Source organism: Eptesicus fuscus, chromosome 9 (genome assembly GCF_027574615.1).
Source record: "Eptesicus fuscus isolate TK198812 chromosome 9, DD_ASM_mEF_20220401, whole genome shotgun sequence".
NCBI lineage: Eukaryota > Metazoa > Chordata > Mammalia > Chiroptera > Vespertilionidae > Eptesicus > Eptesicus fuscus.
This window is the reverse complement of record NC_072481.1, coordinates 308,581-324,426: the sequence shown is the minus strand read 5'-3', so window position 1 is coordinate 324,426 and position 15,846 is coordinate 308,581. Positions and strand designations below refer to the sequence as shown.

The following is a 15,846-nucleotide window of genomic DNA, read 5'->3' as shown; positions in this document are numbered from 1 at the left end:
GACTCTGTCACTGTGACCTTTCCCGAATTACTCAGCCTCTCGGAGCCCGTTTCCGCTCCCTGTGGACGTGCCTCTCCCTGTGTAGGCTCAGAGGGGAACCCCCAGCCTCCCAGAAGGAAAGAGGTGCAGGGGAGGAAGCGAGCAGATTCCCACGCTGAGGTGCCTGGCTGAGGGATGACGAACAGTCCGGGCTCTGCCCAGCGCTCAGGCCAGCCCTGCAGCAGCCGCTCGGGTCCTGTCTCAGGTGCCCTGGATGCCCGCCCACCCTCTGCCCTCGGTCAGGGCTGGACCCGTCGGTGCTCGGTGTCCCCCACCCATTGCCCTGCGGTCAGTCAGCCTGCCTGAGAGCCATGCGGCCTTGCACAGCGACGGCCCCTCTGGATCTGTCCTGGCCAACGAGTACCTTCTGCCTCACAGTCAATAGGCAGCATCTTCCCCTGGCACAACCTGTGGGGGGACCCCCCACCCCCCACACACACGGTCCTCTCCTGGGCTGGCCCTTGAGGGGGTGCGGTGGGCAGTGTGCTGGCCTACCGAGCCACCCAGCCCCCCCCTTGTCCAGACACCAACCTTCCCACTGCCCCGTGTCTGCCACCCTCCTGCCCCTCTGAACGTTCCCCATGGTGGCGAGGGCTCCCTCTGCCTGGGACTGCCCTCCGCTCAACCCGCTCACCGGGGTGGCCAAGCTCTGCCTCCCCTCCCCCAGGGCCAGGGAGGGGACCGTGGGAGCAGAAGCCGGCCTCAAGCCTGTCCACTGGTGCATAATGACCCTATTCATGGGCCGGGTGGAAAACTCGGCCGGGGAAACAGCGCAAGTATTTTTATGAGAACAGCTCTCCCCAGGGGCAGGGGCTGGGCAGACTGGCCCATGGCGGACCCCACCTGGCACAGGTTCCGGCAGAGGCCGCCGCGGGGCACCCAGGACTTGACGCTCAGGGGCCATGGGCCGGTTTGGGTCACTGATGGGCCAGGGCCCTCGAATGCCTGGCCCTCCTCTGTGAAGTGGGCAGAAGGATTGGGCCCCCAGCCGACCGGGAGGAGCCTTATTATTATTATTATTTTTTACATTTTAATATGTTTTTATTGATTGTTAGAGAGAGAGGAAGGGAAAGGGATAGACATCGACTAGAAACATCCCGGATGCGCTGCCTCCCGCACGGCCCCTGCGGGGGATGGAGCGCGCGATCCGGGCATGGGCCCTGACCTGGAATCGAACCGTGACCTCTGGGTTCCTGGGCCGACGCTCAACCACTGAGCCACACTGGCCGGGCTGGGAGGCTCCTTTGAAAGGCGGCGGGTCCCAGTGACTCGGGGTCACCCTTGGTCTGGGCCTGTCTTTCTCGGATGGCGCGTCCTCCTGAGCCGGAATCCTGGGGAGGAGAGTGTACGGAGCGGGGGTCCGGGCCCCCCTGGTCCATGACTGTCCCCGGTGCTCCGGACGGGGCGATGGCGGAGTGAGGCCGGGGAGGGCGGCGGCCGCCGCATCCCACCTGCCCAGGGGGTCGGGGCACAGCTCGGCGGAACGGCCGCCAGTGCGCACGCGCCGAGTCCGCACCTCGCTGGGCGGGAGGCAGCAGCGAGACGCGAGCCACGGCCTCCCGCCGCCTAGAGCGGCCGCCCAGCGAGCCGCGCCCCGGAATCGGAAGCGAGGATGGCCCCGCCCCCGAGCGGCCATCTTGGAAGCTGAGGCGGCGGCGGCGGCGGCGCTGCGGCGGGGCGGTGGGCTCGGTCCCGGGCGGTGCGGCTCTCCGGCGCGGGCCCCACTCTCCGCTCCTGCTCCGGCCTCGACCACGGCGAGCCTGAGCGCGGCGGCGGCCCACGCGCGGCGGCGGGGAGAGGTGAGCGCGCGCCGCGGGCCTGCGGCGGGGCCTCGGTCGCGCGTCCGAGCCGCTGGAGCCGGCCCGCGGGGGGCGAGGGGCGAGGGGCGCGGGTCTCGGGGCCCCTGGGTGCCCACCCCCGCCCGACCCGCCGCTCGCGGGGCTCCGCCCGGAGCTTCCGTGCGCGGAACCCGAGGTCGGTTACGGCGGGCGCCCGGGGCTGCCGGCCGGGGTGGTCCTGCGGCAAACTTGGGCATTCGGTTGGCCGGCCACACGGTGGGTCCCTTTCGGAAAGGCACCCCGTTAGCGGCCGCTTGTGGGCACCTCCCGGGCGAGCCGCGTAGCTCTGGGGTGTAGATGGGTCCGGGGACCCGTTGGGGTGGCCACGGTGGTGCCGTTCAGCCGCCGCTCCGCCCTGACAGTTAGAGCCCCGCGCGGCCTCCTCAGCCCCCCAGGAAGGAGTGTCCTGGGGTCCTGCCCCTCGTGGTGGGTCGTGAGGGACGTGCAGGCGGGGAGAGCGGGAGCCGGGGTCGGAGGACTCCATCCCGGCAGCCGGAGCGGGACTCGGTCGCGGACGGACGGACAAGTTCCTCGTCTGTGTTCGGTTCTCTCTCCTTCTCTGCGAATGACCTGCATCGTCCCAGACTCTGGCCACGTGTAAACTTGTAGCTTCTTTTTCGATGAAAACGCCCCTTAGCTGGTCCTAATTCAAAGCCAGTTCCCAGCCATTCATTGCTGGGCCCTGGCACCAAACAGCCAGAGCAGGTGAGCCCGCCGCTCAGCGGGCGTGGAGCTAACAGGTGCCTAAGAGCAGGCCCCCGTGATGGAAGGTGGTGCCATCCGGCGCCAGAGAGGGGACCCGAGGGTCTCGCCGAACGGGGAAGTCCCGTGTGCAGGTTCCAGGCGGGTGGGATCTCGGTGCCCAGAACTGCAGTTAACAACCTGCACACCTCGGCAGCGCCGACCCCTCCTGGCAGCGCCCGTCTCAGGCAGGTACACGGGTGGTGGCGGAGCTGCCTCCATGAGCCTGGGCTCCCGGCCAGCCTGTGAAGCAATCCTGGTGGAGATCGGAGAGACTTCTCTCAAAGTCCTGGGCGTGCACGTCACGTGCCTGTCCGGTTGTCGGGCCAAGGTCTCATGCCACGCTGTCACCTGAGCTGCGTGTACGCGGGGCGGGAGGGATGCCCGAGCGAGGAGGAACAGGGTGAACAGATGCTGGACAGTCTGTCCCAATGTGAGACTGAGGGGACTCGTGTCCTGTAAGGTGGTGCCTGCCTTCAGCTTTGGGGTGTACTCTTGAAAAACCCATGCTGGCTTTCTCTCTCTCTCTTTTTTTTTTTTAAGAGAGAGGCCCAGTCAGCGTGGGTCGGGTTTGAGCGTTGACCTAAGAACCCGGAGGTCACGGTCTGATTCCCAGTCAGGGCACAAGCCTGGTTTGCGGGCTAGATCCCTAGTGTGGGGCGTGCAGGAGGCAGCCCATCAATGATTCTCTCTCATCATTGATGTTTCTGTTTCTCTCCCTTCCTCCTCTCTCTCTCTCTCTTAAAAATTATTTTTATTGATTTCAGTGATTTCCTTCATTGTCACACACCTGACGTGTACTGTCTGGGGGCCTTGGTGTGCGGGAGCCCGAGACATGCCCTGTTCTGAGGGGACAGTTGGGAGAAACGTCTCCCTGAACCCCCTGGAGGGTCCTGAGAGCACTGTTCTGGGTGCGGCAAACGGGAGCCCTTTCCTTTGTATCAGCCGAGCAGGTGGATCATGAATGTGATCTGAAAGCTCACGGCTTTGGAAGCAACAGAGAGGAGTCAGTGCGTGGCCAGGCGTGGCCAGTCTTCCCGCGTGTGGCTGCCCGTTGACCTGCACTGTGTCCAGCGTGGCCACCTCGCTGATGCAGACACAGCTGCACCTGAGCCACCCAGCGCGTTGCTCTGTGCGCGGCAGAGGGTGACCTCAGGGCGAACGGTGAGAGGAGGCAGAACCCGTCCTGTGGTGGCCCTGCTTGTGGGTGGCCGTGCTTGTTGCCAGGTGTTGGCCCAGGTGAGCCACCTGCCCATTTGGCACCTCCGGCCAGGAGCCTGGGAGCAGTGCTGTGTGGGGCAACGCCGCCTTCCCAGGCTGGTCGGTGGCTGCGCCTGGCACACGGCTGTCTGCTGGGGCCTGACGGGCACCTGTGTTGTATGGAGCTGGGCCGAGGGAGGTCAGTGAAGGAGAGAGAGTGGAGGCGTTTAAGTAGGAAATCAGGGAGGCTTTTGAGGGTCTTGGCTTTGAGCTACACTGGGAAGGGCCAGGGTGAGTTTCTGCCAGTAGACTGGGCTCCCAGGCAGCCGTGTGCTTATCAGGAGAAGGGGTTTGGACCTGAGGCGGTTCAGTGGCCTTGGGAGTTGGGGACTGGGAGGCTGGCTGGTGCTGCTTTTTAGAGGGGCTGGCGGGCAGGGGAGGGGTGGCGTGGCGTTGATCTGCTTGGCTGTGAGGGGGCGGTCATCAAGGGCTGTGGTGAGAACTGTGGTGACCAAGTTAGCCTGACTTAGTGTCCAGGAAGGACGAACGGGGAGAGACGAGAAGCCAGGAGGCCAGGCTGAGTTGGTGGGAATGGGCAAGGGAGGGAAGCAGGGTTCTGAGGGTGAGAGACCTCAGAGCCAGCAGCAGGGGTGGGTGATGGTGCACGCCAGAGGACCCCTGGGGGTGTCCTGCTGGAGGCCGGTCTGCAGACCCTGGGTGCAGAGTGAGCACACCCAGCTGGGTGTGGTCTGTGGGGCTAGTGCTCTGGGGAGGGTTCGAGCTCTGATGAGGTGATGCGGAAGCTGAGGGGGGAGGGAGGGAAGGAACAAGCCCATGGCTGACCCCAGGGAACACATGTGCGGAGGCTGGAGGCTGAGAAGGGCAGGCATGGTGGGGGTGGGTGACCTCAGGTTTGTAGGGACAGGGAGGTCAGGGTGGAGAGAGAGCCCGGCCACTGCTGTCCGGGGCTGTGGCAAGATGAGTAGGAACACCGAGTGGCAGAGGGCGGTGGAGTGGGGGTGAGCGGGAGGGTAGGCCCCTCCTCCGTTGCCCACATCCAGTCTGCCACCCCTTGGCGGGTGCTCCCTCCTTCCTGTCCGCACACCCTGCGTGTCCCTGCTGTCGGTCACGCTCTGGACCAGCGCTCTCACACTTCGTTCTCAGCAGCATGACTTTTTTGCCTTCCCACTTAGTTATGAGAAACTCCAGTAGCTGAAGCAGTTGGGTTGGCGCTGTTCTGGTGCCTGTGAGAGTGGGGCGCCCTGTCTCCCCATCTCCCCCCGCCTCGGGAGCATAGCTGAGGTGTCCCAGGGCTCCCTGGCAGCCTTGTTCGCCACCATTCTCTGCTCCTGACGCCGTGACCCAGGGCTGTCCCGGGCACAGTGCTCCTCAGGCCTCTGCCCAGCACATGCATCTGCGTCTTTCAAGGGTCCCCTGTCTCCCCAGAACCTGAGAGTGACAGCGGTGCTGTGCTGAGGGAGTTAAGGGGGTTTACAGGGGCGGGTGGGTGCGTCCTGAGTGCTGTGGCCCAGGGTCCGGTCCAGGCTTCAGACACTCCCACCATGGCTGCTTGGGATTAGGTCAGGTGGAATGGGAGACTGTGTGGCCTACGGTGTTGGGGTGGGTGAGTCGGGACAGCCGCAGCCTCGCAGCTGGGGGCCGTGTGAAATGCGCATGAGTGATGGCTGCTGGGCTCTGGGCAGTGGCACCGGGGTGCTGTGTCCTGGTCCCAGGTGAATACACGTGTTTACTTTCAACAGATGAGCAGCAACAGCAATAAGAGAGCTCCAACCACAGCCACCCAGCGACTGAAACAGGACTACCTTCGGATTAAGAAAGACCCGGTGCCTTACATCTGTGCTGAGCCCCTCCCTTCCAATATTCTTGAGTGGTAAGGCCCTGCGTGGTCAGTCACCCCTCCCTGGCTCACCCAGGTTCCCGCGGTCGGGTGGTGGGCTTGGGGCTCCCATCACGGAGCTCGGAAAGGGGCTCCTGCACCCGTCGGCGGTGCTGGTAGACGTCGGGAGGCCTGCAGACGCTCCTCATGGCGGCAGCTGGGACACAGCGGGTTGTCCTTGACCCCTGCCGCGGGGTTAGAAAGGGTCCTTCTGGGAGAGGACTGCGCCCGGGAACCCACCGCGGCTCTGGTGTAGCTCACAGCTGCTGGAGGAGGAGTTCCTCTGAGTGTCTTCTGTCCTTGGCTCCTGGGCTGTGGAGGAGCCTGCCCTGCCCTGGGGAGTGGGACAGAGGGGCGGGGCCTGCACTGGCCTGCAGGGGCCGGGTGGGCTCTGTGCCTCTGCACACGCCTTCCTCAGGTCCTTCCTCGGGTCCTTCCTCGGGTGAAAGTGGGTTAGGAGGCCGCACGCCCCTGCGACAGGCTGCCCTTACCAGGGTGGCTGGGGATGTTGAGAAATGAGGTGTAGGGCTAAATACTAAGCAGCGTTTTCTCTTTGAAGAGTATTTTACATTTTAATCTTAAAAAGGAACTAAAAATTAAAAAACAAATCTAGAGGAAAGAGATTTAACTAAGTTGAAAACAAGTGTTTTCCAACTGGGCAGTTTGTAAAGTTGTTTTTTTTTTTAATCTATATTGATTTCAGAGAGAAAGGGGGAGGGAGAAAGAGGGAGAAACATCAGTGATGAGAGAGAATCACTGATTGGCTGCCTCCTGCACGCCCCCTACTGGGGATCGAGACCACAACCCAGGCATGTGCTCTTGACCGGAGTCAAACCCGGGACCCTTCAGTCCACAAGCCAACGCTCTATCCACTGAGACACACCAGCTAGGGCCCAACTGGGCAGTGTGGCTCAGTGGTTGGACTGTTGCCTGTGGACTGAAGGGTTGCGGGTTCGGTTCCTGGTCAAGGGCATTACCTTGGTTTCAGGTTCGATCCCCGGCCCATGTGGGAGGCAACCAGTCGATTTGTCTCTCGCGTCCATGATTCTCTTTCTCCCCTCCTTCCTCCCTTTCACTCTGAAAATCAATGGGAAAAATATCCTCGGGTGAGGATTGAAGAAAGAAAAGTATTTTCCAGATGGGACAGGTGTTCAGGGAATCTGGGTCCACCTTCCTTGGCTTACAGATGAGGGGGCTCTGGCAGGTGGGGGGAGGGTTCTCAGGGTGACGTGGGCCTCAGCGTGAGTGGGGTGGCAGTGTCCCAGCAGGGCTCTCCCTGCCCCCAAATAAGGACAAAAAACAAGTGTGGCCCCCAGGACACAGTCAGCAGATGCAGGGACCCCTCCCCACATCGAGTCAGGGTCCCCAGATTCAATCGTTTGCTAAGAGGACCCACTGTTACGGTTTATTATGTGAAAATGCACAGCAAAATCAGCAAAGGGAAAAGGCACAGGGCAGAGTCCAGAGACCAGGCACAGCTTCCTGCCCCTCGGACTCACGGACACTCCACCCGGGAGCCCGTTAGAGACCCAGTGCCCAGGGTTTCCAGCAGGGGGGTCTCAGAGGCACCTCTGCCTGGCACCCCCAGAGTCCCGGGCTGCAGGCCTCCTTTCAGCTTATCCAGCCCCAGGCGTGGGAGGACGGCAGTGGCTGGCCCCTCGGCAGACAGCAGGCAGCACTTTCTGGATGAGACAGGCCTCTGAGCTCCGTGCTGCCCGCTCTCCCTGCACCCAGTGCTGCCCGCTCTCCCCGCACCCAGTGCTGCCTGCTCTCCCCGCACCCAGTGCTGCCCGCTCTCCCCGCACCCACTGCTGCCCGCTCTCCCCGCACCCAGTGCTGCCCGCTCTCCCCGCACCCACTGCTGCCCGCTCTCCCCGCACCCACTGCTGCCCGCTCTCCCCGCACCCAGTGCTGCCCGCTCTCCCCGCACCCAGTGCTGCCCGCTCTCCCCGCACCCAGTGCTGCCCGCTCTCCCCGCACTCACTGCTGCCCGCTCTCCCTGCACTTGCTTCTCCCTCTCCCTGTGCTCAGCTTGGCCAGGAACTGGAGCAGCGAGAAATTAAGGCCACACTCCTGGACGTGTCATGTGTTTAGCTTTAAGGGCTGTTCCTGGTCCGCTGACGTAGGATCACAGCGCGCGCACGTGTGTGTGTGTGTGTGTGTGTGTGTGTGTGTGTGTGTGAGAGAGAGAGAGAGACAGACAGACAGACACATCAGCCAGGAGATAGCAGGTGTTGTGTGTTAACGGTGTGTGTGTCCTGGTGGGAGGAGGTGGTTGGAGGCAGGTCTGTCTGCTCTCATTTCTGCTGATCTTACCTCCACTTTCTCCTTCGTGCTTTCCTGCTGTCTGAGCGTCTGTAAGTGCAAACCCTCTGGCGTGAGCGGAAGCCTCCCCATGCGTGTGGGGCGTGGACGTGTGCGCAGCCCGGGCTCCAGGTGCAGGCGGTGGTGACGGCAGGGCTGTCCCCGTGGCTTCTGCTCGCGGCAGCTCTCCGTGGTGGAGTCTGGTTCTCGTGGGACATGGACCCTGGGCACAGAGCCGGCTCCTGCACCGGCTGTCCCGTCTTGCCTTCTGCAGGGTATGTGGCCACACTGAGAAACACAGAACTTCAGTGGTGCTCACGAAGGCTGTGAAATTAAGTTTTTAAAAGTGTCAGTTGCCGTTAATGGTTAGAGAGGATTAATCTCATGTGTATTGTGGAGGTAGAAGATGGGTGACTAAGGGCCGCTGCCCCAGAGCCCGAGGGCCTCGCAGGGCCTCGCCGGTCGGCCCCTGACCTTCAGTGTCACTGACGGATTGCCTGTGGGTGTCTGGTTTGGTGGCCCTGCAAACCCTGGCCTTGGAGTGACTCAGGTTGGGGGGAGTTGGGCACCCCAAAGCCAGCTAATTTTCTCTCTCCCTCAGGCACTATGTGGTCCGAGGCCCTGAGATGACTCCTTACGAAGGTAAGTCGAGCCGTTGCTCGGAGCGAGAGCGAGAGGAGTGCTGCTTGCGCAGCTTTTGCCTGCCAAGTGCCCTTTCCTTGTAAATGCCCCTCTTTCCACGCTGGACTCATTTGGAGCTCAGGTTCCCCGCGTCCTGGGGAGTTTGCTCAGAGTGTGGTTTTGTGCGTGTCTCAGGGACCATGTCCCAGGGGCCGTCTGTGAGTCCTTGGGTGGTGCCCAGTCTCCGGGGTCAGGGGGGTCAGGGCTAGGTGAACAGTCTTGCCTGGTCCCCTTGCTGTTTCTGAAGGGGGTGTTGTCGAGGGGAAGATGGGTTTATTGGCTGCTGTCTCTGGGCCAGTCTTGGGGCTCAGTGGTGGGCCCTTGTGTGGACATGGCGCTGAGGCGTAGGGAGGCCATGGGACCTGCCCGGTCAGCAGGGCCTGCCTCTCTCCTAGCTTCTGCTGATGCCATCAGGGTGCCGGTGTCACTTACAGCGCAGACCTCGCAGCTGTCGGCAATGCCTGGGTGCATCAGCCTGGGTCTAGATGTGAGCTGTGGCCAGGCAATCCCGGGCACAGCCATGCCCAGGTGGGCAGAGCTTTGCGTGCTCGCTGTTAGGTCCTGGCTAGAGCACTGTGTGGGTTTGTATAGGTTTCACTGAGAAGAGTTGTGCTGTAGAGAAGGTCTGAGCGTGCTGGCGTCAGAGGCGTGGGCAGCTGAGCGGGAGGGAGGGTCCCGTTCTGGGAGGGTTTGCCCAGGAACTATGTCCCGAAGCAGACCTGTGGGGCGGGTGTGTTACTGAGGTTACACGGGGGATGGCCCAGTGCCCAGCAGCAGGTGCGGGCTCGCGGATGGCCTGCCAGGTGGTGTTCCTAGAACTCTGGAAAGATGGGCTTCAGAACAGGGCCAGGTCGTGAAGGTGCTGATTAAACCCGTGCATGTTTTTAATGAGCTTCACTCGACGAGCTGCCAGTCCCCTCTCAGCTCAGCTCAGCTCAGCTTGGCTCAGGGCTGTCCTCCGCTGACTGCTCTCAGGAGGGTCTCCATGGGACCAGCCGAGTTGCTGCCTCCATTGTCCGTCCAGGGGGACAGCTTTCGGGGCTCTGAGTCGGGCCTTTGTGGCCCCTGAGGGGTGACTGTCCTCCCCTGGCCCCTCCTCTGGCTCCTGGGCGTTCTGACTGTGCTCCCCGTCCCCCATGCTCCTCCCATGTCCACGCCGTCCCTGTCTCGGACCCCACTGTCCTGCGCTCTCTGGGCACAGCCAGCCCCTGCATTCAACACCTGCGTGCCCGTTGCCCAGCCTGCCACAGAGTCTCTGGGCTGGTCTGCAGACCCCTCCCCCCATCAAACCCAGACACATACAAGCTTACTCTAAAGGTTTTATTCTGGAACTTACACGGAAAGCAAAGGACCTCGAGTGTCGATAGCTCACAATTTAAAAAGAACAAAGTGGGGGGACTCCCTCTGCCGATGACTTGTGTCTGCAGGGAGAGGCGGGGGACAGGACTGGGCGGGGCCGCAGGAGTCGGCGTTGTGATGGCCCACGGACTGTTGACGAGTTGCAAAGGGAGTCGAAGCTGGCCCCACAGGTTTCCTCCCGTCGTGGCTTAGTCGCCCTCGACACTGGAATGCAAGGTGCAAGCTGCTGGCACAGGGGTCCCCCTCCTGGCACCCCGCCTTGCCCCTTCCCACCCTGGAGGACCCCCTCGAGGCTCCCCTCAGCCCAGGCTCTCCCAGAGTTCCCTCCGTGGTGTGGAGTGTGTGTGTTTGTAGGCTCAGGGTCTACCGTGCGCATCTCGCAGCGGGCTGTCCTCTCCCTGCGCGGCTGCACGGCGTGGAGCCCCCGAGCCCTGGCCTCTGAGGACAGTGGGTGTGGCCAGCTCTCACCGGGGTGGTTCTCAGGGCACTGGGCTGCTCTGGTCTCGGGTGGGTGATGGAGGAGGAGTGCTGGGCCCGTGTGTGTGCTTAGAGGTCAGTTTTCTTGGCAGGTTCCTCGCAGCGAGTGGGCGGCCCCCTCACGCCCTCCACTGCGCTCACAGGGCACTGTACTCGCTGTTCAGGTCGCTTCCTGAGGGGACAGGGCCTGTGTGTGTCGGGCTTTCCTAGCGATTGTGAGGGCTGAGTGCGTGTCGAGCGCTGCCTCGTGGGCAGGCGTGTCTGCCTGTGGAGCTGGCCCCACAGATGGCCCTCGGGAGGGAAGGACAGTCGTGTGAGGCGGCTGGGGCACTGTAGCCAGACGGGGGTGCAGGCCTTACCCAAGCCTGGCCTTGGGGCAGAGCCCTTGGCCATTGAGGATGGCGTGTGCCAGGCCTTGAGGCGGGACCATGCCTGGGTGTGAGGACAGGGCAGCACTCCTCAAGCCACAGTGAATGTGCACGTGCACATGCGTGCACACACGCACACATCCCTGGTCTGGGTGGGCCCAGGTTCTGCATTTTTTTTTTTTTTTTATTCTTGACATTTTTTTTTATTGAGGTATTATATGTGTACATATCTTACCATTACCCCCCCACCCCACACCCATACATGCCCTCACCCCCCTGAGTTTTGCGTCCATTGTTTATGCTTATATGCATGCATACAAGTCCTTCAGTTGATTTCTTATCTCCCCCACCTCTCCCTAACTTTCCCCCTGTAATTTGAAAGTCTGTTTGATGCTTTACTGTCTCTGTATCTATCTTTTTGTTCATCAGTTTATAATGTTCTTTATTATCCATAAATGAGTGAGATCATGTGGTGTTTTTCTTTCATTGACTGGCTTATTTCACTTAGCATAATGTTCTCCAATCCCGTCCAGGTTGCTGCAAATGATGAGAATTCCTTCTTTTTTATGGCAGCATAGTATTCCATTGTGTAGATGTACCACAGTTTTCTGATCCAGTCATCTGCTGACGGGCACCTAGGCTGTTTCCAAATCTTAGCTATTGTAAATTGTGCTGCTATGAACATAGGGGGGCATATATCCTTTCTGATTGGTGTTTCTAGTTTCTTTGGATATATTCCCAGGAGTGGGATTACTGGGTCAAATGGGAATTCCATTTTCAGTTTTTTGAGGAAACTCCATACTGTTCTCCACAGTGGCTGCACCAGTCTGCATTCCCACCAGCAGTGCACGAGGGTTCCTTTTTCTCCGCATCCTCGCCAACACTTGTCGTTTGTTGATTTGTTGATGATAGCCATTCTGACAGGTGTGAGATGGTACCTCATTGTTGTTTTGATTTGCATCTCTCGGATAAATAAGTGACTTTGAGCATGTTTTCATGTGTCTCTTGGCCTTCCTTCTGTCTTCTTTTGAAAATATTCTGTTTAGGTCCGTTGCCCGTTTTTTTATTGGATCATTTATCTTCCTTTTATTAAGTTGCATAAGCTGCCTGTAGATGTTGGAGATTAAACCTTTATCAGTGATAGCATTTGCAAATATGTTCTCCCATGCAGTGGGCTTTTTTGTTGTTTTGTTGATGGTTTCTTTCAGGCTCTGCATTTCTGACAGGCTCCTGGGGGCTGCCCCAGAGCGTGGGTGAGGCCTCGGGAGATGGGCGGGTGGACCTCGAGCTGCGTGGGCGGGTGGAGGCGGTGAGGCCCGCCAAGTGCCAGCTCTGGACCAGCTGGCAGGTGGGGCTGATGAGTTTGCTGACAGAGTGGGTGTGATGGGGGCAGGGGACCCAGATTTTAGTCTGAGCAGCCAAGAGGATGGGGTTGCTGTTAGAGGAAAGGAGCAGGAGTCCGTCTGGGACCTTTCTGGGGTTTGGAGAGGGGTCCAGGGTCCAGGCAGAGGTGCCAGTCGGAGGGAGAGCCGGCACGGTCTCCCCGTGTCACGTGAGTCAGGTGAGGCCCCAGGAGTGCAGATCTGGGGAGAGCGCCAGAGAGCTGGGCACTGCACCTTGGGCATGGAGAGGCGGGGGGCCAAGTGGCGGGGGGTCGGCTCGAGGAGGCAGGGTCAGGCGTAGTCTCACCCCATGGGGAGGCCTGGTGACCTCAAGGTCAGGTCATGGGGGGCCATGATGGAATGTGAGCTGGGGTGATGGCAGCCCGGACATGCTCCCAGGGACAAGATGAGGGCAGGTGGCAGGAACTGGACGGTGTGGGGGTCAGAGTTGGTTTTCTGTTGTTGTTAAGGTGGGAGGGAGGACGGGCTTGCCTGCTGCAGGGTGCGGTTTGGTGGAGGAGGAACCGGTGGATGTGGAGGGGACCTGGAGAGGTGATCTCAGCAGACACGCTGAGGGGCATGCAGGAGCCGTGGGGCTGGCCGCCTGTGTTCCAGGGATGGTCAGCAGGTGGGCATCAGTGGGGGCCTGTGAGCAGGTGGGTGGGGTGGGCGCAGGTGGGGGCTGTGAGTGGGCGGGTAGGTGGGCGCAGGTGGGGCTGTGAGCAGGTGGGCACCAGTGGGGGCCTGTGAGCAGGTTGGGTGGGTGGGCGCAGGTGGGGGCTGTGAGTGGGCGGGTAGGTGGGCGCAGGCGGAGACAAGGAGGTGCTCTGTAGACCATGACCGATCTTTCTCTGTTTCGATGCAGGTGGCTATTACCATGGAAAACTAATTTTTCCCAGAGAATTCCCCTTTAAACCTCCTAGTATTTATATGATAACCCCCAATGGAAGATTTAAGTGCAATACGAGGTAAGGCGTTCTGCCTGCTGTGCGGCGAGACTGCGGCCATGGCGAGCGCTCTGTTGAAGGGCCCCTGTTTTGCAGGCTGTGTCTTTCCATCACGGACTTCCACCCAGACACCTGGAACCCGGCCTGGTCTGTCTCCACCATCCTGACCGGGCTGCTGAGCTTCATGGTGGAGAAGGGCCCCACCCTGGGCAGCATAGAGACGTCGGACTTCACGGTGAGGGTGAGGGCCTGGTGGGGGCTCCTGCCCATGTCCCTGCTCCCCAAGCACCATGGACCCCAGCCCTGGAGTCCCCTGTTCTTGGCCGAGCTTCCTGCAGACCCTGAGGGTGTCGCATGCGGTCACAGCACCTACTCCTCTTGTTGACTGTTTTCTGTTTAAATATAATTTTATTGATTTCAGAGAGGAAGGGAGAGAGAGAGAGACATCAGTGGTGGGAGAGAACCATTCATTGGCTGCCTCCTGCACACCCCACACTAGGGATGGAACCCGCAACTCGGGCATGTGCCCTTGCCTGGTTTTTATTTCTCTCTTGTTTGCTAAGCCTTCGACTGTAGGTTAGCTTACTGTGAAGAACAGCCTGTCCAGTGTGTCCCGCAGCGGGCGGGCGGCAGCCCGTGACGTCACCTGCTTTGGGAGTTGAAAGGACTGACGGACACCTTTGGGTTTCATTCCCTTCTCTTTCTTCCTAGAAAAGACAACTGGCGGCACAGAGTTTAGTGTTTAATTTAAAAGACAAAGTCTTCTGTGAGTTGTTTCCTGAAGTCGTGGAGGTGAGAGTGCCTGGGGGTCAGCTTTGCTTCCCTGGGTCAGGGTCCAGCTGTTTCCAGAAAACCATGTGTTCCTGCTCTGGCTGCAGGCGAGAGCCCGAGGGAGCTCCCCGCATGCTCCAGGGCAGCAGGCCTGCCTCGCAGGCCGGGACCGCAGGGGCGGAGTTGGGAGCGGCCGGGGCACGGGCCTGGGTGTGGAGCTGGCCAGCTGAGCACCAGCGTGGGGTGCGGGGTCTTGGGCCAGGAGTGGGGAGCCCTGCGTGAGGGCTGGGAATGCTCCCTGTCCCAGTGGCTGGGAGCGGAAGGCTGGGCTGCACTCGGCTCAGGCCACAGTGACCAAGCCACTCGGACCTGGCTCAGTCCTGGGCCCTGAGGAGCAGGTGGGGTGATTGTCAAGGCACTGGCCCCCACGTCTGTGACTGGGTGGGTGCCAGGGTGAAACCCACCAACGACCGCCACCGTCTCGGTCTCCCTGGGGGCCGAGGGTCCTCCTGGCCCTACAGGAGCTGGTTTGTTCAGACCCTTTGTCTCCTGCTTCTCCCAGGAGATTAAACAGAAGCAAAAAGCACAGGACGAGCTCAGCAGCAGACCCCAGGCGCTGCCCTTACCAGACGTGGTTCCCGACGGGGACACGCACCACGGCCAGCACGGGCTGCAGCTCCTCAACGGGCACGCGCCAGGGGCCGGGCCCCACCTCGCGGGCTTCCAGCAGGCCAACCGGCACCACGGACTCCTGGGCGGCGCCCTGGCGAACTTGTTTGTTATAGTTGGGTTTGCAGCCTTTGCCTACACGGTCAAGTACGTGCTGAGAAGCATAGCACAGGAGTGAGCTGCACGCCGGGACGCAGAGGTGGCCAAGAGCGAGGGACGGCCCAGCCTGACGCTGGCTGGCTGGACGTGCCATCCGCACAGGGCGGACCCGCCCGACGCCTGGGGTTAGCTTTTTAAAAACCATTAAGAGGAAAACAAAAACCAGAGTGTGGGGTCTGGATTGGAGCGTAGACACGAGTCCCGCCCACGCACTCTGGTCTCGCTGTGGAGCTCGGGCCGCGGAGGAGGGGCCTCACGCTGTGGTTCTGTACCTCATCTCCTGCATTGTCTTTGGGACATGTTTTAGTAAACCTGTTTTTCATTTTATAGATTTGATCACTTAAAATACAAAACTTGATGCCTACGAGGTGCTCTGCGTGCGTTCTTCGTTCCTGGGCTCTGACCCCCAGGGTGGGGCCCGGACCAGCTGCCCAGAGACAGCCTGCGGCCCGGAGGCGGCTGTGCACTTAGAGGGGCCGGGAGCCTGCTCACTGTGGCCACAAGGTGTCGCCTTGTACTCGAGGAAGCGGCTGGGAACCCAGGGCAGAGCCGCCTTCCTGTGGCCTCAGCCGCCTTCCTGTGGCCTCGGCCGCCTCCTGGCTCCTGGCGCCCCGAGCCTTTGCTCTGAACGCCTTGGGTCCGGGTGGCCCAGGAGCCCCTCCTCCGCTGTGGAGGCTGAGGCCCAGCATCCCCACAGGGGCCCCGCCCAACAGGCGGCTCTGCACTTTGGGGCTCCCTCACACTTGGTCCCAACCTTGGGCTGACCCAAAAGGTAGCTCTCTCGTCCCCTTCCCAGCGGATCCACGTGGGTGCGGCCCTTCCTGCAGGTCACACGGGGCACGGGCATCAGGAAGGCAGGGCAGAGCCTGCGGGCATTGCCTCAGTTTGGGGACTGACGGCCCTGGACCTCCTCCCGTCTGCATCTGTGCTGACTGGTTCCCGGGATCCACGGGTGACGCTGACCCGCTCCAGAAGCCGTGGGAGACAACGTGCACTTTCTCACCTTTGACTTTG

The 15,846-nt window shown here is 61.2% G+C and overlaps 1 protein-coding gene across 6 annotated transcripts; it reads left to right on the top strand.

Annotated features, from left to right (window-relative positions):
- The first annotated feature begins 1,778 nt into the window (after positions 1–1,778).
- UBE2J2 (ubiquitin conjugating enzyme E2 J2) lies at positions 1,779–15,196 on the top strand. 6 transcript variants are annotated; one of them, XM_054721419.1, is made up of 7 exons: positions 1,779–1,838; positions 5,579–5,709; positions 8,621–8,661; positions 13,152–13,254; positions 13,330–13,468; positions 13,945–14,025; positions 14,567–15,196. In XM_054721419.1, exons 2-7 carry the CDS (start codon positions 5,579–5,581, stop codon positions 14,849–14,851), a joined length of 780 nt encoding a protein of 259 aa, XP_054577394.1. In that variant the 5' UTR covers positions 1,779–1,838; the 3' UTR covers positions 14,852–15,196. The 6 variants fall into 6 exon arrangements, with proteins under 6 accessions (XP_054577394.1, XP_054577392.1, XP_054577397.1 ...); XM_054721417.1 differs by having other exon boundaries at positions 13,330–13,474; XM_054721422.1 differs by lacking the exon at positions 1,779–1,838 and adding an exon at positions 2,005–2,093 and having other exon boundaries at positions 13,330–13,474.
- Positions 15,197–15,846: the final 650 nt, after the last annotated feature.

What these genes read in the sequence shown, in the direction of transcription:
- UBE2J2 (XM_054721417.1), top strand. Translation starts at nt 5,579, where the DNA reads ATGAGCAGCAACAGCAATAAGAGAGCTCCAACCACAGCCACCCAGCGA. An exon ending in CCTTCCAATATTCTTGAGTG is followed by an intron (nt 5,710 to 8,620) that starts GTAAGGCCCTGC and finishes TCTCTCCCTCAG; the next exon opens with GCACTATGTGGTCCGAGGCC. An exon ending in CGTCGGACTTCACGGTGAGG is followed by an intron (nt 13,475 to 13,944) that starts GTGAGGGCCTGG and finishes CTTTCTTCCTAG; the next exon opens with AAAAGACAACTGGCGGCACA.